At 37.4% G+C, this 25,649-nt stretch overlaps 1 protein-coding gene across 1 annotated transcript in view; it reads left to right on the plus strand.

Moving 5' to 3' along the window:
• PDE1C (phosphodiesterase 1C) overlaps nt 1–25,649 on the plus strand; it is a 188,381-nt gene that overhangs the window by 150,557 nt on the left and 12,175 nt on the right. The window contains exons 10-16 of the mRNA XM_021540500.4: nt 1,438–1,539; nt 2,665–2,785; nt 7,295–7,376; nt 13,283–13,403; nt 14,677–14,852; nt 18,121–18,417; nt 21,583–21,655. Of these exons, the coding sequence (XP_021396175.3) occupies nt 1,438–1,539; nt 2,665–2,785; nt 7,295–7,376; nt 13,283–13,403; nt 14,677–14,852; nt 18,121–18,417; nt 21,583–21,626 (943 nt within the window). The 3' untranslated portion in view covers nt 21,627–21,655. The remainder of the gene's footprint in view (nt 1–1,437; nt 1,540–2,664; nt 2,786–7,294; nt 7,377–13,282; nt 13,404–14,676; nt 14,853–18,120; nt 18,418–21,582; nt 21,656–25,649) is intronic.

The raw sequence follows: 25,649 nt of genomic DNA on the forward strand, positions 1-25,649 counted from the left end.
TGATGATAATTATAAGAGTAACGAAAATATGAGAGAGAGAGAGCAATAACATCCAAGAGAAACAAGTGATTGCTCACCTCCTGCTGACTGATGCCTGGTCTGTCACAAGTAGCGATCACTGACTCCAGTTTATATATCGGGCTTGATGTTCTGTGATACAAAGTATGCCTTTGGCCAGTTTGGATCAACTGTCCTGGCTATGCTCCCTCCCACTTCTTGTGCACCTGCTCACTGTCAGAGTATGGGAAACTCCAAAGTCTGTGTTTTGGAGTAAATACTATTTATCAACAACAAAATCATCAGTGTGTTATCAACATTATTCTCATATTATACCCAAAACACAGCATTGGACCAGCTAAGAAGAAAACTAATTCTAGTCCAGAAAAAAAAAAAAACAGGACAGCAAGTTTGCTTTACAAAACCTCATACAGGAATATTTTGAGTTAATTATAGCAGGGCAATAGTGCAGTTTCTCAAAGGTCTTTATTTCATATATGCATCATATATACTAGGCAATTTTTTTAATGTGGTGATTTTCCATCATATGACTCAACTTTAAACATGCATTTTGGCCAGTTGAATCAAGTTACCTGATTCTGAGGATTTAAACAGTCTTTTCCCTTCTTTCTAAGAATGTAATAGAAAACTATTTAAGAAGTTTGTGCTTAATTGAAAAAGGAGTACTAATTGCAGGGATGCTGGACTCCAGGACAGTTTGGATGGATGGAGACAAGAGATCTCTGAAGGCTGCTCTCAGAATATAAGGTTTATTATAGAGGGTGAAAGGCCCTGCATGGAGCCACCAGACGCGGCAGGTGGCAGGCCTGAGGAAGTGGGGAAAGGGAGAGGCAAGGGGTAGAGAGAGATAAGAGGATGCTCCAAGAGAGGGTGGAAGTTCCAAGAGAGCGTCTGACTCCTCGGGCACCCCTTATCAGAGGGCTTCAAGGTGGGCTGGAACAAGGCTTGGGCCAATGGGGTCACAGACACCTGATGTTTCAGGGGAGGGTTACAGGTGTGGGATGAACCATACATTTTGGGGGTGAGATGGAACAGTCCATTTGACTTTTGGACTTATCTGTAGGTAAGGGCATTGTCCAACCTGTAGGGGGGATTGTTTTCATCCTGGCTGTACTACTGTAAATCTTTTGCCAGGCAATCATATTTATTCATCTTCCCCAACAACTAATACCAATGTGCTATTCAGAAAACATCTAATATTTCTCTTACCAAGGATTAGCCACCTGGCTTCATTTGCATCCCTTCCATTTCTGTGTTTGTGCAGAAAATCCTTCATCCTATCCCTGAAAGAGGAATTAAGAGTTACATACAAAAGTATTGCTGTCAATAATTTGCAGATAACAAGAGCCTGGAGTGTGTCTGATGCTGGTTTTTGTGCTTCTCTTTCCTTGCTGCTCTTATTGTGATGCTATCCAAAAGGGAATTTAGAGCTCTAGTCATTGAGATGGTGTTGGCTACTGATATGTCCTGTCACTTCCAGCAAATTAAAGCTATGAAGAATGCTTTGCAGCAACCAGAAGGGTGAGTAATTTCACAACATAGTGCAGTGAGGGGCTGCATTTCAGCTGGTGCTTTGCCAATGTGCTTAACTTCAAAAGCACCTCTCCAGAGGCCCTCTTTTTCTTTGATATCTAGAGCAATTTTCTTTTTGCTGGTGAATTTTGAATTAATTCACTTATGAAGGATTAGGCACATGCCTAAATGCACATCTATATTCTATGCTGGTGGCCCAAAAATTTCAAATGTCACCATTGCTGGGACCAGCCTCATTGGGCATTTCCCTGGTGGATAACATCAAGGACATGATTCATTAGAGTAACCTCTATAACTGAGTATGACTTAAGGTTATAAGACCTGCAGAACATAACTTGCACTTTGCCCTTATGCAGATGGTATCAGCTGTCACCCCCAGTAGGGGCCTTCTTCATAATCAGAGAACAGATGAAAACTTGAGATCCACTGAGGGAAGGACTGGAAAATAACAGATGGAGCAGTATGGGGAAAGCCTTTTCTTCTTCCCGGTATGCCACTGGGAGCTGTAGTATTTTGTCCACGGCTCTTCCCCAAAAAATTATTTCTCTATTGTTCTGAGTGATGGTCAGTTTTTCACCCTGGACACAGAATTACACCTATATCAGAATTATACCTATATCAGTATTATACCTGTAGCAGAGCAGGGTGTGGCTAGCCATCTGATCCCATCAGAAGCTACAACTCCTTCAACCATTTTGGATAGTGAAAAAGCAGAATTAAAAAATGAGAACACCCATACCAAGAAAGCATTTATGGGGTTCTTCGGCTAGCCTCTTAGGTCGTAAGAAATCTTAGGTCGTACAGCACCAATGAAATGGGGAGCACAGCAGCTCTTCAAGACTTCTAGTGCGGACAAGGAAACCTGGAAAGTTTCTGAGCAAGGCTGAGCAATATTTCTTTTTGCATTTCTTAGTATCCTTTTTAAAACAGGAATCATGTGTGGTGGAGAAATAAGACAGTCTTTCAGAGTTGTATGATTTTATGATCAGAGAAACCACTTTGCATATATCCTGGTCAAAGATTATAATTACCGTATTTTCCTGTAGGTAAGATTTTTGTCATTCTTCCCTGCAAGAGCAGACAATTAATTTTTTTGATCCTTTGGGTTTTCAGAATTGACAAGCCGAAAGCCTTATCACTGTTATTACATACAGCAGATATCAGTCATCCAGCCAAGGCTTGGGATCTCCATCATCGCTGGACCATGTCTCTGCTAGAGGAGTTCTTCAGGCAGGTAAAGCTAGGGATGTTTTTTTCTTTTCTGCAGTTGAGAGAGAGTGTGTAGGGTTGAGTAAGGAAGTAGGAAAATATTAACACAGATATGTTGCTTTTTCTTTGATGCTTTTAAGAACCTCCCAAATGGTATGCAGCTTTCTCCTCTAGCACCATTAGCACTGGCTATTATGCCTCTTAGGCATAGGAAGCTAATGTCTAATACATTCCCTATAGATTTAAACATTACCTACATAGTAGAAAATCTAATTTGTGAAGTTAAAAAGTCTTTCAAATTAGGAAAAGATTTCTACTTCGCTCTAGAACCATAACACCATGCTTGTGTAGCTGTACTTTATAAAACTCTACTTACATTGTTGCAATGGATGTGAAAAAGGCTTACTTTGCTCTTTAAAAGAAATGAACTGATCAAAATTATAGTTCATAGTGGATCATCTGTTGACAGACCCACAAATCTAGACAAATCATTGAGCTCTTTGTGATGGTTATAAGGTTCTCAAGTGATTAATAAAAATATTTTCTTTTAAATGAAGTAAAAGCAAACAGAGCACTTAAGGAGTGTATAGGATACTTTTCTCCAGTATGAATTGCTCACCTAAGCAGTGCTAGCACTTAAGTGCTTATTTTCCCTGCAAAGTCCAATAACTTCCTGTTCTATAGTAAATCTTAATGCAAAAGGGAAAAATATGACAATTCTTTAAAAGTTCTTACATTTTTAAAAAACTGTATCTGTTTTTAAAGGCATTTCAGTAGTCCCTTTTTTTTTTTTTTTTACAAGGATATTGCAAAAATTTGCTCTGGAATTAATCCTTTGGTTTGTTTTTTCAAACTAAGAATTGTTTTACTGGGTGAAAGCAGATAGCTCATACCTGCAATTGATTCTGTCTTGCCACACAGGAGACTCATACAAGTAGGATGATTTTAACATGAATTTTAGGGAAAAATCTGTGCATATTTATGCTTTTCTAGCTCAAAGTTATACTAGATGTGTTAAAATACATGACTGCCAAAGACTTACGAGGGAATTACGATTACCTCACATTAAGATGTGAGACCACAAAACTCTTCTGCTGTGGGACACCAGGGTCAAAGAACAACAGGTACCATTCATCTCCACAACAGATCATCATCAACAATACTGCATCAGCCAGGACTCCGTGACCCTCATCCCATGAGATGATTAATGAACTGGAGAGCCAGGGAGTAGTCAGCAAGTTTCACTCACCCTTTAATAACCCCATATGGCCAGTGCATGAGTCCAGTGGAGACTGACAGTGGACTCTTGTATCCTGAACAAAGTCACACCACCACTGAGAGCTGCTGTGATGGATATCATGGAACTTAAGGATGATCTGGAGTCCAAGGCAGCAAAATGGTGCCACCACATACATTGCTAATGTGTTTTTCTCAATTTCTTTGTCAAGAGAATGCAGGCCACGGTTTGCTTTTACCTAGAAGAGTGTCCCCTACACTTGAAAGTGATAGCCCCAGGAGTGGAAGCACAGCCCCACTATTTGCCATGGACTGATTCAGACTAAAATTGAAGAGGGTGGTACTCCAGAACACTTGCAACATGTTGATGACATTATTGTGTGGCACAACACAACAGAGAGAGTTTTTTGGAAAAAAGAATATAATCCACATCCTCCTGAAGGTCAAGGTTATGCTTTTGCCATAAAGCAAAGTCAAGGGACCTGCCCAGGAATATCAGGTTTCATCATATGCCAGTGGCTGTGCTCAAAAACATAGGAACTATGTCCCCACCAACCAGCAAGAAGGAGAGACAAGCTTTCCTCAGTACTGTGAGTTCTGGAAAGATGCATATTCCAAATTACAGTCAGATTGTAAACCTTCTCTACCAAATAACCCAGAAGAAGAAACATTTTAAGTGGGGTCCTGAACAGTAACAAGCTTTGTAACAAATTAAACAGGAGATTCCTTGGGAGCAATAGGTCCAGTTAGTACTGGACAAAATGTGAAAAAACACTGCAGCCAGGGAGCATGATCCTTCCTGGAGTCTCTGGCAAAAGGTACCCTGGGAGACCTGAAGGTAACCCCTGTGGTTCTGGAGTCTGAAATTCAAAGGATATCAGGCCTGTTACACCTCAACTGAACAAGGGGTACTGGCAGTTTATGAAGAAGGAATTCTAGCTGCTTCAGAAGTGACTGTCATTGAAGTACAGCTCTTCCTGGCACCCTGATAGTCTGTTTTGGGCTGGATGTTTAAAAGCAAAGTCCTTTTCACACATTCAGATGCATGCTAAGTGATCTGTGCTGATCACTCAGAAAGCTCAAATAGAAACCCCTAATTGCCCAGGGATATTGGCCGGAAGGCAAAATCACAAATCATGAATTGGCCTCAAGGCAAAAATTTTAGATTATCATCATCATCATTGGAGGAGGAAAAGATGACATGTGCTGCGGAGCTCCCACCATATATAATCAGCTATCAGAAAGTGAAAAGTGATATACACGCTTTACTGATGGTACTGAATATTTTAGCTTCTATTTGACATTGTTCTGAACACTGGCAAGAAGTTCAGCACAATTATAATGACCTGCTAATTTAAGTAAATTATTTTACAGTACATTTAACAGGCTATTTAAATTTGAATGCTCTGTGGGGAGTACTGCATCTGTGTCATCCTATACAAATCTTCTCAACATAAAGCAATGTTATAGAGTGACTGAATTAAAGGGTTTTTTGTCTCATATGACTTGAAAAACTGGAAAATTGGGAAATATGGGGTTATAAACACTTGATCTTCTACCATCTTGTGATTCTAGAAAAGGACTTCCACTTCTGAGGGCTGGTAGGCATGTTTGGACTTACATAATTAAGATGTAAATGTAATCTAAAGGTAATGTGAAATGTTGTATTCACAGCATCACAGAATACCAGGTTTGAAGGAAGCTGAAGGATCACGTGGTCAAACCTTTCTTGCACAGTCTAGATAAGATGATCCAGCACCCTATCCAGCTGAATGTTAAAAGTGTCCAATGCTGGAGAATCTCCCCTGGGGAGATAATTTTAATGGCTGATCTCATTGTGAAAATTTTTTTTCCTGTGTCTAATCAGAATCTCTTCAGGAGTAATTTCTATCCATTATCCCATATTTTTCCATGTGCCTCATTGTAAAATGGGGGTCTCCATCTTCTTTGTAGACACCCTTTAAATATTGGAACATGGTAATAAGGTCTCTTTTAAGTTTTCTTTTCTCAAGGTTTAACAATGCAGTTGTCTCAGCTCTTTCTTACATGACAGGCTTCCCAGTTGCTTCATCATCCCTGTAGCCCTTCTCTTGACCCTCTCCAGCCTATCCACTTCTTTTTTTGCATGGGGAGACCAATACTGAACACCTTATTCCAGCTGTGGCCTGCCAGCTGCTGAGTAGAGTGGAATAATGATTTCAGTATCTCTACTGGTGTAGAGATACTGTTCATGCAGCCCATCATTCTGTTGTTTTCTTCAGCAGAGCACCACAGAATTCACTCATATTAGCTTGTCATCCAACAGGACCCTCAGGTCCTTTTCCACAGAGCTGCTCCCCAGCTGAGTTGTTCCCAGCCTGTGTTGTGGTCCTGTATTATGTTTTCCCAGGTGTATGACCTTACATTTGTCCTTGTTGAACTTCATAAGATTCTTATAAGCCCACTCTTCCAGCCTCTCCAAGTCTACCTGCAGGATGACTCTCCCTTTAGAAGTGTTCAATTTCCAACTTGGTTTGGTATCATCAGCAAACTTCTAGATGATCCCATAATCTAGATCACTTGTAAAGATACTAAACAGCATTGGGTCCAGTATTAAATGCTGGACTATCCCGCTTGTGACAGGTTGCTAGTTTGAAAATAAGCTATTTACCACCACTTGCTGACAGGCTGGGGGCCTGTCAGCCAGTTCCCCACCTGCTGCATGGACCACTCATCTATACTATAATGTATCAGTGTCTTTAGGAGGAAGCTGTTGGAAACCATATAAAAAGTCCTGGAGATATCCAGGTAGACAATATCCACAGCTTGTCCCAACATCAACTGAGCAGGTTACTTTCTCATAGTGTTAGTGTTCTCTTTGGAAAAAATTACTAATCTGCATGCAGCCAGTCTTATCTGAAAGACTAAAAAAGACACACAAAGAACTGCAAGCCCTGAAAAATCAGTCCTGACATTGATGTTTGCTCATGAAAGATTTGCTTTGGAGAACTGCAGTAACAAGCATTCTTGTGCTCAAGTGGTTTTCAGTTGGTACATAGAAGTACCAAGCAAGCAGGGAAAGTTCTAATGAAAAGTCACTGGACTCAAGATGCTTAATTCACTAACTTCTCCTTGGACTATAACTTTTCCATCGAGACTCAAATTCTCCACAATTTATGTTAAAGAAAACCCCAACCTGAACAAAATCCAAACTTAATTAAAGAAAGTAAAATGAGAGGCTTTTACAGTTGTGACATAATATATGAAAAGTGCAATGTGTCTTGTCCTTTAAAAATTTCTTCTCCATGTTTTTCTCCAGGGTGACAAAGAAGCAGAACTAGGGCTGCCCTTCTCTCCTCTGTGTGATCGGAAATCTACTATGGTTGCTCAGTCTCAAATAGGTATGTCCCTTTTTAGTGCATGAGGCAACAAGCCTTACATTTACTGAAAGAACAAGAGGTGCTAAGTGAAGTAAAATTATTCAGGGGGCTTGGCACAATGAAGAGAACATGTAAAAGGTGGATTGTGGGTGGATTTTATACTTTCAAAATAAGTGAAGTAGATAGAAGAACATGTTCCAGCCTCAGCTCAAGAATAGGTAGCCAAATGGAATAAAAAAGGAAAGATAACATGGATGCTAAAATTGAGAGAACTGAGAAAAAAAAATATATAAAACATATTAAAGAAAGCAAACAAAAATTTAAAGCAAGAAATTTCTCTCAAAGAGTGAAACAGAGATTTCCCTGAATCTAGGAAACTAGAGATTCATATTTTTGGCTAAGGGCTGTTTCTGTTTAAAATTATTTCATTGTTCCTGGTAAGTAAGCCATTATCTCAGAGACAGCATCCCAGATTTTTCTGGCTTTGGAAATTTAGACAATTCACTTAAGAATCTGAGTTTGAAGAGCTGTATATAAGTCTGGCCTGGTTACCAGGCTTGTAGCATTTACTCCTCTGGAACAATAACATACCATAAACTGTGTGTTCTGCCAGTAGCTTGGTGAAGGAAAGCAGCAACAAACTTGAAGTGCTACAGTCTCAGCTAAAACTCATGTTGAAGACTCCTGGACATAGGCTTATTTCTGTGCTATGGGAGAAGATAAACTCTCCCTCTCTGGTTGCTGTGGGGGAAGGTACAGGTACATATATTTCTTCACATCTGTTTTATCAGCTTTCAGATATGTTCCTTACTCCTTGCAGGGAAGAGGAGCTGTGCCTTCCCCAGGGTCCCTCTACATAGGGTTGTGTATGCTTGGAAACCCATTTTCCTGGTCGTTTCCTTTTGGGCTCCTTTGCTCAGAAAGACCAGACGAGGAAAGAATCTTCTGTTCCAATCCTTGTGTCAAGCTACTGCAAAATTATTATTATATTAAACCATCATAAATAGAATTTACCTTATAGGCACTTGTCAGTAGGCAAAGGCAGGTTTATTTACTCATATACTATTTCATTTGTGCAGTTTAGTAATCTGTTGACATTAATAGACTACTCTTTATTTTTTCCTCCTACCATTATAAAATTATTAATTTCTCAGTCTGCTGCACATTTTGACAGTGTCTTTCTTATGTCCCTTTTGTTAAACTGCAACCACCTTTTTCTGGCTATCTGCTGAGATAAGACTTTCAAAGTTGTAGGCTAGATTCTCAGACAAATAATCTCCTTTCATATATTTGTTTACCCAATTAATAGCCTCAAAATATTGTTTCCTGGAATAGTAATTACATTTCTTTGCAGAGGTAAGTTCTTACTGAATTCCAAATTGTGCTATTATATGTTTGGACTGGATGATCTTAAAGGTCCTTTCCAACCTCAGTGATTCTATGACTGTCATCTGCACCAAGCACTAAGCCATCAATTCTATAAATTAAAACTTTTGTTCTTAGTGAAATAAAATTGTGCTTTTGGTTCTATCAAAGACACAGCCTAGAAACTGTGTTCTGGTGGCACAATTTGTTTGTAGTTGCTGGTTTGCTGTAAGGTCACTGTAGATACAATAACAGTGGGCACACATTTTCATTCATTAAAGCTTCTCACAAACACAGATGGCAGGTTTTGGCAGTATGGATTATGAAATTAAGCAATTCAACAGAAAATAACTCCTCAAAGGAAAGAACGCATGTCTCCTGTTGTGTCAGGTTATGAAAAAATTGTTCAATTTAAACTGATAAATTAAAACCCCGTGAATATAAATTATTGAACTTTATTTTGAAAATCCATTAATGTTAACAATGACCAATTCATCATCCTTTTTCTTATTCAATAGAATGAGTATAGCAAATATTTCTGTACCATAGTGAAGTACAAAAACTGGGAGAAATTTTGTTTGGAAGTCAAGCTGCTTGTCAGAGTGGGTGAGAAAAAAATACTGCAAAGAAAACCAGACCAAGACTTTCATATTTTCCAACAAGCTTATCAGGAGCTAAAACTTCTCTGGCTCAAACTCTAGGAAGCTTGTGTTAAAGATCAGCCTTTATTGTCATTGTCCTCTTTTGCAGCTGATAAATGCAACGGTACGATTTTATTTTTGTCCTTTTACTGTCAAGAAATAAAAATGCACTTTCAGAAAACATTGGATAATGGCTGATGAGTGCATGATGCTATTTTTTTTTTTTTATGGTGAACTTTAGAGAAACTGTCCTCTACGCAATTTCTTCTATGTTGATGTTCCCAAGTATAATGAATGAATGAATTCCAGGCAAATGCCTGGAATTCACTCTTAGTATGCAGCATTAACTGGTAAAATAATCTTAGTCTCTAGGGTGCAGAAATGTTTATCATGCTCATTATACTGAAGGAGAAAAAAATTATAAACTGGTCATTACCATTAATAGATTTTAAAACTCAGGCTCATTTGATATTCAGGGTTTGAAGCAGCAAACTAAATTACTGTATTTAAATCTCAAAATCTCAGGTAAAGAGGAAAAGCAAACAAGGGAGGCAAGGCATGTGGGAATATGGCAAAAGTTACACAATTTTAAAATAAAGTCCTAATTTTTTTTTTACAATAGCAGATTATGATTCCAACTTTATTATAATCCCTTTTTTAAGGTAGCATAGTTGAATAACTTATTCATGTTATAGGGAATAGAGGAAAAAATGCTGCTTATCAAAGAAAAGTTGTCCTATGTATTTGAGTTTGTTTGCCTCTGGTAAACGACCTCTTTTGGCACATCTGCTCATCTTTGTTGATGAGATGCAAGACTTCTCACAGGGAAAACTTGATTCTTAAACACAACTGCTTAATGTGTTTATGTGTAACTGTTCAGTATCTCACGGAACAGATCCCACCATCTTGCTGCTGAAGTTAGTGACACATACATCTGTCTGGTATCAGAGATTTGCATATCTCAGGGTTGTGCGTGGTGAAGGAGCAAATGGCAGTGGTATTACTTGCTGAGCAGAATGACAAAGTACTATGACTTGGGTTTCTTTGGTCATTAAGACGTAAGTTTTTGAGTGAAGGAGAATAGAAGAGACATATAGACAGCCAGACACACAAATGTGTTAATCAACTTCTCATTATCCTTAGAATTCCTGTGGCACACTTAACACTGTTCTCAGGTGGTAAAATTTTCAGTGCTTAAAAAAATTACATGAAGTTTGCTGGGACTATCTACATTGTGATCTAGCATACAATTTCCTGTTCAAGTTTTATACTGCATGCATTTCTGATAAACTACCTAGGAATTCTTTTTTTACTAAATTTTACTAGCTAAGACTAATGCAGTGTTATGGTGACACATGAGTCACATGTTCAGATAAGACTGCATGTGTCTCTAGATGTACAGAAATGTTACTTGAAAGGAACTATTTGATTGGCATGAAAATACACCTAACAATCCATCCTTTTAGAAATTTGGCAAAAATACAGGGAGGGAAATGGAACTAGGAGGATGCTCAACTGCTTTGCACTCAAGAAGTGGATTTGTGGTTGCCCTTTGTAGGGCCCCTGAGGCTCCCCTGAGGCTCCCCTGATAGGGGAAAAACTCTTTTTAACAGTTCTCAGGATTGAGAGACTCATGGAACTTTTTCAGTCTTCAGATTGCTATTTATTTTTATTTTATCAAAAGTTCCACATGTCCTCTACACTGGACTTAGTATGCAAGAAAGTACAGCAAAAATGGTCACAAGATGTACAGTTTCAAGGTCTTTTAAAGCTGTTTTATCCAATTAACTCTTAAAACGTACTTTATTTCTACCTTTCTGCCAATAACTCATCCCTCGTCTGTCCACGTGACCTCTGCACTGCGGCTTCCCCCAGCCAGTCACCCTGTGCCAGCAACACTGCAGAAAATGGAGTAGATGAAGAAGAAGAAGAAGAAGAAGAAGAAGAAGAAGAAGAAGAAGAAGAAGAAGAAGAAGAAGACAATGCCCAAGATACTCCATCCTGACTCCTATCTACCTCCATACTAAAATCCCAAAACCAAAATTTCTAACCCTGTGACAAACCACACTATCCCTGCACTTGTAGACTCCAATCCGTCCCAAAGTCTTGGAAGCCTTCTCCATGGGTGAAAGTTAAAAGCAGTGCTTCCCTGGGGGTCAGGACCCCTTGGGGCAAGCAGAGAAATATTCCCTGTGCCCTGGGTTCAACATGGATTGAAGCATGAATTCAGGTGCCTGAACCACATGATCATTTCTGCTTTTGTTGTTCATATATCACCTAGAGTCACCAGTACCATAGAAACATATCATGACTGGGTCAGAGAAATTAAAGTATTATTAATGAAAAATAAATTGTTAATAATTTTAAAATATCTAAAACTTGTAATAGTAGGGATTTGTAACAGTAGTAATTGTAACCTGAATTCCAATGTGCCTAAGAAGGGATTAAGGACTTCACTGTTTTCTTGGCTACCCGCAGCACTAAGTAATTTAATAAATGCAGTGCTAAAAGAATTAGGGAAATATGTAAGCTACCCACGTCTACATTTTATTCATGTATCTTGGGTTGAAAATGGAAAATGTAGCCAGGGTGTGTATTCTATTGCCATCTGTTAAAGGTGGAGCAGTTATCTTATGTTAACTGGGCCACCTGTTAAAACCAGGTGGGGCAGTTTTCTTTATCTCTTCCAAAACCAATCCTCCCTCTGGAAAATATCTTCTGTTAATGGACCATTGAGTCTTATTGCTTGACTGATAAAATTACATCATCCCATTGTGAAATGCTCTGCCTAGGGGAGGAGCCAAGCATTCTTGGATATAATCTGAGATTTGAAACACCAGTCAGCCTTTGCCACTGGATTCTCAGAGGCAGATTAGGCCCATCTACACCACCACTGGATCTTCAGAGGAAAACCACACCCTTCTACAGGATCACTGCTTTCAACAGAAGCACAACTATCACTCCAGGAGGACTGCAGCTACCATTTAATCAGACTACTACCACCACCCTGACCGACAGGGTGTCAGGTCATATTCTGACTCTGTCAGTGTTGTTTTGTTTTACTGCATTTTTTTTTACTTTTATTTTTTCCTTAATAAAAACCTTTTATTCCTGCTCCCATATCATTGCTTAAGAGCCCCTTAATTTCAAAATTATAATAATTCAGAGGGAGAAGGTTTACATTCTTTATTTCAAGGGAGGCTCCTGCCTTTCTCAGAAGACACTTGTCTTTTCAAACCAAGATATCATGCAATTTAGATTTTCCTTCATCTCATGACCTTATGTCCACAGAGCTCTTCAGTCTGCACTTCCTGACATTCAGAGCAGACCCATATTAATTTCTGTCAAATTGTATACTGAAGTAGAAAATATTTGGGTCTTTATTTTTTCCCTTTTTTTTTTTTAATATAAAAAAAATTGGGGAAAGCATCTAGATCTCTTTTATTATCAACAAGAAAAAGCTGGCCAAGAACTGAGGAGAGGGAATTCACAGCAACACACTGATGTTGTAAGTAAGGGAAGTTTAAGGTTACTGGTATTGCTGTTATAATTATTTTCTTCTTTGAGAGAATCTTCTTTGAAGGTGAACTTTATTTTTAAGTTTTATTGAAATCTGCTAGGAATTTGACTTCAATATCACACTACTCTTATATTAAATAAGTCTTGAGGAGTTTATGTTATGATTTGCCAGAGTTTCTTTCCAATGTTTAAATAGGTACCTTTTATTGCATGCTATATTGAGGATCTTGGGTCAGGGATTAATGTATAACACAGATTTCCCTTTCTAGTATTTGCCTATCCTTCTTTCAATGTATAATTTTTTTACTGTGATTTACAGTGTGGTCATCTGTATTCACTGAAGCAGGAACTCCACATAAATCCTCCTCATGGCTGTTTGACTCTCCTTGTGTTTCTGCTCAGGTTTCATTGATTTCATTGTGGAACCCACTTTTACTGTGCTGACCGACATGACAGAGAAAATTGTGACTCCACTAATTGATGAAGCTTCCCTTTCTGGCATGTCTGGATTTAGGCGTTCCAGGTGAAAAACCTTGCACCCTGTCCCTTCATTCTATAAGTTGCCATTGCAATCAACTGCTCTGATTTCCCCTCTCTTCAGTGTATGTCTTTCTTGTGGCTGAAAGACCCATATCTGCATTGTCAACACTGTAGCTCAACTCTTGAGGTGACTTTGTGCAGGGAAAGTCCAGCCTGGAGGAGGTCCAAGAGGGAGGAGGGTGGCATCAGCCTGAGTCATACCTTCTAAGGCAAGGAGCACAAATTGTTGTAGCCATGCAATCAGATACACTCTCAGTGCTCTCTTAGTCATTAATGTCAGAGAGAATGTAATGGGAATAATTGGGAGTCACTTTTTTCTCCATGCCTAGAAGTATGAATGGGATTGAAACACAAATGATGGCTGGAAAGAATAAGCACACTTTTATGACAGTATTTAGGATCATGCAAATGTGCAAAGAATCACCACAATTCACCTGGAGTCTAGGTGTAGGAAGTCTTGGACCATTCAAACTGTACTGCTGTTTTAGAGATAATGCTCTTTTACTAGTTTAATTGACAAGGCATATCTTGGAATTCAAATGCCACATGGCTAGTGCTCCCTAGAGTAGGGCTATCAAGTCAGGATTCGCTCTTCTAGGTGATTTTTTTGCTCTTGGGCAAACAAAAAACAAATACTAATATCTTTCTATGTCAGTAATCTTGCTGCCTTTGTCAAAATGTTCACAAGCAAGTATCAAAAGTCAGCTGTAGGATTTGTAACAGAAATCAATGCCTGAGCCTCAGCTGAAGTCACCAAGCCCTTGACAGAGATTGACCTGTGCCTAATACCTGCCATTGGTGAAATTTAGGAGACTTCTGTGTCATTTTTGATTTCTAGAATTGTCTGACTCTCCAGTAATATTAAGGGAGTGGAGATACACAAAAAAGTAGTTAAAGAACTTAGTGAGAATGAATGGCAAAAAATAAGATGGGGAAAAGCAGCCAATTTCTAATTTCTAATACTTTCTATATATTTTATACATACACACACACACACACACACACACACACACACACACATACATATATATATATATATATATATATATATATATATATATATAATTTCTAATACTGGCTCAGGTTGTACTCTTTGCTTTAACATTGGTTGGATTGGGGTGGGAGAGATGGGAAGGATAAGGGATTGAAACTTAGTTTTTCCAAGCTCTGTTACCTGACATTCAACTATTATTTTTTCTTAGCTGTATTTGAGTGGGATGCTGATTTCTTCTGTGTTTTGTGATATTGTGTCCTAGTTTGAATAGCATTAGTCCCTCTGAAGTAAAAAGATCAAGTGTGAAGAGCACTGGGTCTGAAGGAAGTGCCTCACTCAACTGCTCCATACTCACTGTGGACTTCAAATGTTTTAAAGCCACCTGGACTGAGGTGGTGCAGCAAAACAGAGAGAAATGGAAAGCACAAGCCACCAAAGGTAACAGCCAGGCTTTTTAGTGAAAAAATAAAATTCTGTTGTCCTTCTTCAAAACTCATCTTCAGTCTAACCATTCTCAAACTGTTAGTTTGAAAGAATCCACCTATTGAGTTCAACAACCCACTCTGAATTCAGAAAGACAGGAACATTGTGACTCATCTAAGCCTTATATTCTTCTTATGCTGTGTAAGTGTACATAACAAAGAGAATGTGAATGATGGGTAGAGAAGAAATTTAAAGGGGATTCCCCTAAACCACAGATCAGACTCAGTGGGTACAAAAATATTTGGAATGCTATTTATCAATATAGATTTATCAATTGTTCATTGTTCAGGTTGAAATGGGGTGGTACTTTTGGAGATGGATAGTAGTTGGCAGACAGTTCAGAAAAGAAGGACAGAATATTCTCTATTCACAGCTGGTTTCATATTTCTGATCATAACTTGGAAAATTAATTAGGAATTAAGCTGAAAATGTGTGTGATGTCATCAGGAAGGACTGCTAACATTTCAGAAGAATATGAGGGCTGTGTTGGTTGAAGGTTGACCAGGGTTCAATAGTGTCATGAAACTGAAAAAAATCCCAACTAACATCCCACCACCACTGACAAAACCCAACAAAGCAAAGCAAAACAAAACAAAGCAAAGCAACACTCCCCCCATATACACACTAAAAAACCCCTTAAAAGACTTTGCTTCTAAGACCCCTCTGGCATTCTTCTCATCTTTTCAGCAGTAACAAGGCCCTCAGTGTTATTCTGTGCCTAGTTTTGGCCACTGTAGTTGATAAAACATACGAACCAGTTGTAGAAAATGCAGAGTACAGCAATGAAAATTATGATAATTTGTTTATAGCTGAGAAAGTGTATAGCTGAAAGCAGTTTTTTGAAGACTACTGCAGCTGAAAAATAAGGAAACTGGTTTTTATTCAAATATCTTGGACCATTAAGAGGAGAAAGGTTATTATAGATATTAATATAATGTCTAATAAGTTAGACATTAGCAAATCTCTATTATTGGAGTTCTTTTGGAAATACTGAAAGCCATCTTTTGCAAATTATTTAGGTATAATTTTCCCTCACCTCAATTAGGTATAATTTTCCCTCACCTCAATTAGGTGTAATTTTCCCTATGGATGATTGCGCAAGGTATCCTAGAGCCTTTAGGCAATTTAGACCAGATTTGGAGGGAAAAAAAGGAGGAATATGTCAATGTTTTTCTTTTCTCCATGAAACTGTGATACAATTTATTCTCTGATCTGAATGGTTGTTGGTCAATCCCTTATGGAGTTGTTTTATTTCATATAAGTGGAAGGAGTTTGATTTTAATATAATGTGTGACTGTGACTTTAGGGATTTGGCATAGTTCTCCAAAGTGCCAGAGCAAATTTTTCCTCACCAACTGAAAGACCTGCCTAAAGATCCAGGAAATAATGTATTATTCAAAACAAGTTTTCGTTTGTGATTAAAACTTGCCATTAAGTAAAAACACTTTATAGGCATTCCATGAAGATGAAAACAAAAGCATAATTCAAAATCTATTTCCCAGGGATTTTTTTTTTTTTTTTTTTTTTTGGTTGGTTGGTTGGTTTTGGTGCTTTTCGTTGTGGTGGGTTTGTTTGTTTGTTTGTTTGTTGGGGTTTTTTTGGTGGGTTTTTTGTTTGTTTGTTGTTTGGGATTTTTTATGTGTGTGTGCATGTGTGTGTTTTGGGGCTTTTTTTTGCTTGCTTTTGTTGTGGGTTTTTCATTTGGTTGGTTTTGTTTGTTTTGTTTTGGGGTTTTTGTTATATTTAATATCTATCAGTTCCCTATGGACCAAATTAAAGCTAACCAAAAAAGCAAAGCATGTAACATGCTGAGTGTCTTGGGATGTAGGAGTGTTAAGTGGATAAAGTTACAATACAGGTAACCCGTTTTAAAAATGTAATTCAGCATGTACCATATATATTTTCTTGACTAAGCATAAACTGCATAAAAATCCTAAGTGCAAGACAGACCTATACAGGACTTTTACATAATTTCTGTGTTTCTAGGTACATATAGAAGTACAAGCACGCATATTTTTTTAATCCTGTAATAGTTATACAAACATACAGCCCAGCATACCTTTGTATGGGCTAAGGACTAAGGAACTGGTTTTGGATTCCAGACTACTTGCATCAGAATCTTTTCTCAGCTGCTATTTTCTCTCGACTTGCAGCAAGTTTCTGCATCACCATCCTTGCCTGTCTTGTAGCAAGGCCTACTATACAGCAGGGGCATAAACTGCTGACCCTTGACAAACTGGTGTCTTGCAGTCAAGATGCATTGCCAATAAAAACAATTATTATTAAGAGAATACAGAAACATTTACTGTTTGTTGACAGCAAATAGAAATTTGGGATCAGAAAGGAAGGAACCTATTAGTGCTATTTTTGTTGCTAATACTATAATAAATTATTCATAAAATACTGTATTCCCTTTGGGAATTGCATTGTCCCTAGAAGCCTCAGTGAGCTGTTTTTACCCTGAATATGACATTTATAAAAAATTTCTCATACTGTGTGAGAAAAGTGAGATCATTACTGATTGGATTTTTTTTTTTTTTTTTTTTTGCCTAAATGGTCATAATTAAAGAGCAACAAACAAAAAGAACTGATAAAACAAACAGTCTAATGTACAAAGCACCATTTAGATAAAGTATTTTCTGACACTACTTTTGACAAGAGATACTTATCCAATGGTGTTGTAGCAAGCCCAATTCTCCTGAGACAAAGTTCTTTCCTGTGGTTCAGGTGCAGAATAAAGCTTTTTTTTTCAGATGCCCAAACGAGAGGAATTCCATATGCTATGGAGACCCTGAAATTAGCTCAGTTGTTTAGAGCATGGGCTTGACCTCTGTATGGCTCATTCACTTAAGAATTGCATTCTATGGATCCGTTCCAACCCAGAATATTTTGTGAAATCTGTGAGACATCCCTACAGCCTTCAGTAGCTAGTATCTCTTTTTGCCATTCAAGAATTTCGAGTTTACCTTTTCAAGGTGAACTTTAAATGGTAAGAAAATGACATACACATAAAATACCTTTAGTACAACCACTGGTTGTTTTCAGAATATTTTGTTAAATGTCCTCTCATGTTCTTTTTCCGTTGTCAGTTCCTATATATAAGTAAATTTTTTTTGCATGTGAAAAGCTGAAGTAGATTTAAATACATGAGTCGTTCTTGTCAAATTGACTGATAGTTGTGATATCTTTCCTTGCTTGGCTTCTCTCTTTGCTGAGGATGCAGAAGAAAAGGCCAAGAAAGAAGCAGAGGGAAATGCTTATCAGGGAACAGATGAAAAGGAAAGAGATGAACAGGATGGGAAGCCAGGTGAAGATGTCACAGAAAGAAAGACAGAAAAAAGCAAAGAACCAAATCCTGGGGAAAGCAAAAGGACAGATTCCAGTAAGAATCTTGGAAATGGCACTTGGCAAAGAGGTATGAGCAAACATGAAGCCTATCAAGGGGAAAATGCAACTAGGACAAATAAGAAAATGGATCACCATCATACTCTGGGAGAAGAGAAACAGCATGTCCAGAATGGTGAGTTATTGTCTTCTACTGAAACATAAATCCACCCCTAAGGCCAGTAACTCACCTTAGTGATGGGGGAGCCTCATGTCCTGAAAAAGCATTCCTGGACCCAGAGTCTCTTCCTGAACATAACATAGACATATGTTATTCCTACATACGGGAATCAGAAATTGAATTAAATTCCAAGTAGTGTTTTTCTGTAGAAGGGGTTCACTATTCCTGCTTGGAAACAAGGAAAAATTAGTTTTTTCATGGAACTGAAATAGCCTCTTATGATACAGAGGATGGAAAGCTGAAACCAAAAACCTGCTTCAATGAATATTGTCATTGCTTGAGTAACTGACAGGAAAAGACAAAGTTGACTTCTAAACTCATTTTAAAGCAAATTAAATGCATCTTTGATTTGAGCCTCAGATCAAAATATGTTTTGGAACAGAGAATTTTTCTCCACTCTTTTTTTAGGATTTATTTTATTTATCCTTCCTTTGTTCAGTATAAGGACAATCACTAGCCTTTATTTTTTGAGGATTTTTTTTACAGAAACTTTATTTCACTTTTTTAACTTGCTGTGGGACTGAGTTAAAATAAGAATCCCATTCTGCACTCAAAAAAAAAGTGGAAAAAATGTTTGAAAATTCCATTAAACATTAAAAAAACTTATTAAACCAAACAGAAGAGATCACTTGTCTCTTGGCCATTACACTGTTCTTTCCTGCACAGCTCCTGCTCCCTGGAGACAATATCAAAAAATGGCACTACAGCCACATGTGTCTTGTCACAAACTTGGCTAGTATCATGCAGTCCAAAAGTAGTGAAAAAACCACTTAGAAGCCTGCTCTTAGAAAAATACTGAATGGGCATTTTGGCTTTGAAAGTTCAGGTTCAAGCAGTGAGTTTACATGGCAGGAGATGCAGAAATTTTGTTTAAAACATTCCTGATATCATTCTTAGGGTTGCTGGTCTTTCCCAGTAATTCCTTTGTAATCAGGTTTTTTTTAAGAATGGAAGGGTTGTGGGAATCAAAGCTGTCATTCTCTCTCATGTATGGGATTTTTCTTCAGACAGTGTTACATGTGTGAACACGAATGGACCCCTCAGGAAGACAAAAAGGTCAGGGACATATGAAATGCAAATTAGACTGCACCAGACTTTTCTTCTGCATACACTTGTTTTGCATGCTTCTAAGAATATGGGAACTAAGTGTGCTCTAGTGATTTTTCTAGTACTTTTATTGGCAGTGTGTCTCTGCTGCAGGTGTCAAAAGTGTTCTGAAAGGAATTATAATGATTCCTGAAAATTAGTGTCTTCCTCAGGAAAAGAAATTCTGCTCCTTTATTTATGGGATAAGGCCTTTATGAGGAACAATCACTGCAGTGTCTCTGGGGACTGATGAAATCTTAACATTCATATCTCTATATTTACCAAAGCTTCCTTTATGCCTATATGTTGAAATCTCATCTAATATATTTGTTTTATTATTTCTCTGCCTCTGTAATCCCTTTCAAAAATATTACAATCATTATTCTGCTCTGCTGCTGGCAGTATGACAGCATAGATATTATATTACTTAAAAGTCCCCTTTTCATAATATTCACTGAAAGTTCAGAAATTGTGTTATCGGGTGAGTTTAAAGTCTCTCTGTCATACACTACCCTGTGCTTTTTCTGAGAGATCAAACTCTGGAACAGTGCATGTGTAGATGTTCAGCATTTTTTCCTGCACACACTTACCTTTGTTTTTAAGACCACCTTAATCAAACAGACACCTAAACCCTGCTGGATCTGCTCATAACCTCTCTGTACAAAGACCCCAAGTCAGTGGCAGTGTGATCGGCTGAGGAGGGTGCTGTTTGTCCTGTATCATCTTGCATTCATTTTTTTTTTAATCCACAGAGTGAGCTTAGGAAGATAAACATGAAAAATTTCAAATAAAAACTGAACAGAACATGCTTTGGTTCCATCTTGTTAAATATTTTAGGGTTTGAAAACCATTCCTCTTTTATATTATGATGAAATCTAATTAGATAGAGAGATTGATCCACTACTGTCCAAGAATAATGAATATGCTAATGACTAAGGCACATTGTGGAAGAGGGAGACCCTATTTCTCTACAATTTTTCTTTTTTGAGCTGTTCCAAAAATAAATATCCACTGCCCCCATGAGTATTTGGAAGGCAGATCATATCCTTTTTAACGCTTAATACCTTTAATCTTGAACCAAAGGCTGGGAAGTAGTTATAGTACCAAAATTAGAAATACAAAGAGAATAAGCATCACTGGAATACAGACTCACATTTACAAAATTCTGAAGTCAGGCTTTTACAGCTTTTTGTGTTGAGGTGCACATCATAAAAGGAAAAGGATCTTTCTTTCTGTTTGGATACTGCAGCTGAAATAGATCTGTTCTGCTACAATTTTCCATTTAAGTTTTTATTTGATCTAGCATTCAGCATTCTCATTCAGTGAAGGGATGGTCTGGTAAGGTCTGATGTGCTTTGCTGTATGGCTAATAGAGGACTGAAAAAACACTCTTGGTTGACATTCCTGGGTTCATAAAATATACCCTATCTTAAGTTGCTATTTTCATTTTGCATGAACCATTGCTCTGCCAAAGGCCTGGATTTTTTTGTTTGCTACATAGACTCTAAAGGCAATGATCAATCCTAGGATGACTGTTCCTTGATACCAACACAAACAAATCTGTTAAAGGAATCTGGTAAGAGAAAACAAGGCAAAATTACATAGGCATGTTTAGGGTATCAAGGACGGTTCTTTAAAACAGACATTTATGATGAAGCCTTGCAGGATCTTAATTCTTTGGAAAGCATTAATGTTTCAGACTCTGACATGAATCTTATGATCAAGTTTTTAATGGTCAACATACAATCAGAGGTATTGTGAGTTTGATATAACTTTAAAACATTTTGATAATTAGAATAAATTCATAACTAGATTTTAAAACTTGCTTATCTGTAGGAGTTGGAATTTTTTTTCTGGTGCTTTGTTCTGTGGAAATGTGTTCATTAAGTTCTTTTTTAACTCAGACTTTTCCTCCTAAAGAACAACATCTCTTTTGGGTGTTGCAATTTCATTGAGTTACAAGTGTTAAAATGCACTCTGCATGCATTAAAATGCTTATAGTGTTTATTATTGTTTCTCATTGCTTCTTTCTAGGTGAATTAAAGGAAGACAACAAACTGGACAGAAAAGAAGTGTAGTGTGGGAGAGGAATCAAAGAAAACAGATGGTAAGGACAACATTTTATTGCATTTTTGACACACATTTTTATATGCAATCTATTGTTTCCTAAACATCTCCAGGTAATTCTAAAACAAAAAAAAATGTATGGTAACCAGGAACAAACTTAACAGAAACAGTCATTAGATTTGACAAAAGCCATTGAAGCATTCTGAGGGAAAATCATTCCTTTCATATAATGCCCAGTACCACTTAGTTCCACTGGTAAGCCTTATCCATCAAATTTTGTGCTGAGCTTGAAACAAAAATCCTGGATTATTGGAATTGCTTAATAGGAAATGCAGATTTGTGAGATTCTATCCTTCTGACTTTCTTCTGGCTGTATTCTTCGGTCTGTAAGAACAGGACACATTGGACATGAAGAAAACAGACTGAAAAAGAATGCTGCACAAGAGGTTCTATTAAGGATGCTGAAACATTTTTAAACTGTAGCAATCCCAAGCCGTAGGGTGGTTTCATGGGCATCTGGGAATAATTTCAAGTGAGTCTGAGCCTAGTGTAGAGGTCCACAGACATTTTAGCAGCCTCAGCAGTTTGGAAAACATCTCTAAGTTCTGCAGTGTGTTTTACACTTTTGCACTTCCTCACCTGTGTACCACAGGCCTATGAGATGGTATCTGAACCCACATTACTTCATAGACAATTGCTGAATTACTAGGTAGCAAAATAAATGCAAACATATTTTCTGTCATCTTCTTTGTGCATCAGTGAAATTAGCTGAAATGTAACTATTCCTAAATATAAATAATACAGTGTTTGTTTTGATGGTCAAAACCATCAAATTTATTTAAATTCCTACTGCTCTAGCAAAGTGGTAAGCATGAAGAAAATATAATACCTCAACTAAACACCTAGAAAATTTCATCTAGGAGCATGTATGAATTTCAGACACATATTTACATACTTTTTCTTTAGAGGCCCCTTAGTAATAATTGTTTAGAAAAAGTCAGTTCTTTTAAGAGGTCATGTTACCTATATACTTGAGTCAAATATCTGTCAGGAAAAACTGCCTTAAACAAGTACCAATCACAGCTCTTACTGCAGAAACTAAACCTAAATACTGAAATAACTTGTGACTCTTCAGACTTCCACGAGTATGTGCAGTTCCATAGGCAATTATCAAGACTCCAGAAAGATGAAGGGGCAGAATGACTGCTCTCCCAACTCTGATGGGTGGTGGCTGAGCAACAGTTGTGCTGGAAGGCTGCTTCCTTGCAGGGCCAAGTGAACGCAGAAACACTAGGACTTTTTTAGGAGGTACTCAAGAGCATCAGCTCATCCAAGAGAGTAGACCCATGACTCTCTAACATTTGAAGGCCTTCACTCTCAAGGTCTTAGAAAGATTAAGGCCATATATTTATTTGGTCTTGAGGACCAAGAAATGAATGTTCATAGTAACTTGAAGATTGAAGACTGAGGATGTGAATTTGATTCTTTGCAAGTTGTTTATCTTTGGAGTTATTCATATTTGCTGTCTATTGGCCTGTAGAAGATAGCTATATCTTGGATTTCAGACTTAACTGCTTCAAAATCCTGTGCAAGTCTCTTGAATATAGACTAGTCTTCTTCTAATGTTAATCTGATTTTCATATTATTGTTGTTGTTTGGTTTTTGCTTTTTTTGTTTCTGTGGGAGATACTGCTTGTTACTCACTACTGCCCTTTTTCTCAGTTTCAAGAAAATAAATATGGCGATGCCATTTCACAAATAAAGATACCTGTCAAAGACATCATCAGCACAAGTGTTTCCTGTGGGATCGAACATTGTTAAACCATTTTGGAAAACTGAATTTTCTCATGTGAATTCATTGCTTGGCAAGTCTTTGAACTGAAAATTATAAGCAGCCCATGGACATAATTTTTCTTTACATTCCAACCTTTCTTTTTTTTAAATAGTATTTTTTTATAATAAAACTAACAGCAAATGAAAATATTATTCTTCCCCATTACAGACTTGATATAAGGAAGAAATTTTTTGCAGTAATGGTGGCAAACCACTGGAACATTATGTCCATTGAGGTGGTAGAATCCTCTTTCCTGGAAACATTCAAGGTCAGGTTGAACAGGGCTCTGAGAAACCTGATCTAGTTGTAGATGTCCCTGCTTATCATTCTGGCATTGGGCTATATGGCCTTTAAAGGTCCCTTTTCAACCCAAACTATTCTGATTGTATGATCTTATGACTAATACTTTCACAGGTTACTTTTACTACATCCTCATGGTTTTTTTTCTTACTGGGAAAAGATCCTGCAATGTTAATGCAAAGTGTTCAGTGTAACTTCTTGTTTTGGTGAAAACACAGTCGATTCAATCAAATATTACTCTCTCAGCTACCACGTGTAGATAAATAAAAAGTTCCCTTTTTGTGTGTTTGCCCTAGGACCTTACTACTCTAGTGGCAATGTGCATGTTTTAGCATACAGGATATTTCTGTTTTTAACAGCTAGTGCATACAGTGAAAGCCTAATGTGCTCCATCTAATGAGCAGTACTGCTACCTCATGGTCAATTCAAAACATGTGTTTTGACAGATCTGCTTCATTACTGAATTCTTCTATGCAGTGCAACACACCAGAATAGACTATAGTCACTATAATGTAATGTAATGTAATACTTTGTGTAGACTTTTTAATATATGGACTATATTTCAGAGATGGAGGTTTTAGCTTTATTTTGATATTTTTAAGATAAAATGTTGCTTATCAGGAGTTAAAAGCTTTTCTTTTGAGTTCTATACATTGTCCATGCCAACACGTAGAGCTACCTTTCAGTCTTAATTTTTCTTGATAATGATTTCTTGATCAGGAAGTGAAAATTTCCCTGATTATTAATTTAAAATCTTAATTTCTTTCTGTTCTACTTGTCCCAAAAATCAAGTAGCAAAGTAGCTGGAACAGAATGTTATCTGACAATGCCTTTGGTATAGGAGCATGGTGGTGAGAAGACACCAAGATAAGGGCTCTACAATTTTTCAGAGAGAGTTGAATTAACAGGAATCTTCCCAGCTTAATTCGTCAAAACTTCTCAACCATTTAATATTGCCTGTCTTTGCAGTCTTCTGCAAGATACAATTTTTGTATCTGTCAATCTAGCCAAGACCACTCCATAGCAATGAATAAGTAGACTTCTGATGAAATCCTGCTTATGATGATGTTGTTTTAAAACAGGTTACTCAAACAAATAAATAAAGAGCATTTGTCTATGTCTCTTTGAGAGAGGTAAAAAGGGAAATTACAAGTTATGTAAATAATGCTGCCATTTCTAATTCTGCTTTGAAAGATAAACTGATCTTTCCATGATTGTCAGAAGCAAAAAATCCATTTTAGTTTGTAAGGCAAACACATTGTATTTGTCCTTGCTGCTTGATATGCTCTGCATGTTATGTGTCATAATCCAGCAGGACAGGCAAATTTGAATGACTGTAGTCTAAGTCTACTTTTTTATGGCCTGTTACTTGAATTACATTAATAGCTATGGCCTCAAATTACAAATCAGAAAGACTTGTTAGCTTCTGGAAGAACTTGTTTGAAACATGAAGGCATTTTGCCTTCCCAAAAGACATAGTTCACTGTAATCTATCTCTGCTGAACAATTGTTCCATAGTATTGCAGTATAGGATAACAAGGGGCTGGGGGTGGGGGGTGGAATAGCTTCTGTGCTTTTTAAAATCCTTTTTGTGCTTTTTTGAAATAAACCATTTTTCTAATTTAGCAAGTGGCACCTGAAGCAAGCTGGAATTTGCATATAAGAATGCATTCTGAAGAAGGTTTTATGCTGTTTTAATAGCAGATAAATATGATTTTTGATGCTAAGTGCAAAAGACATTGTTAGTATCTAGACAGGGCAAACAGTACATCACCATGGCATGCATGGTGAGAATATAGGGAATATGTAGAAAGGTATCTTTTATAATTATGCAGATGGTCAGATGGTTTTGCAACATGTCAGTTTTGTGTGTATTTGTCTTGCAGAAAGCATCTGGTTT

The sequence above is a fragment of the Lonchura striata genome, chromosome 2, assembly GCF_050655825.1.
Source record: "Lonchura striata isolate lonStrDom1 chromosome 2, ASM5065582v1, whole genome shotgun sequence".
NCBI lineage: Eukaryota > Metazoa > Chordata > Aves > Passeriformes > Estrildidae > Lonchura > Lonchura striata.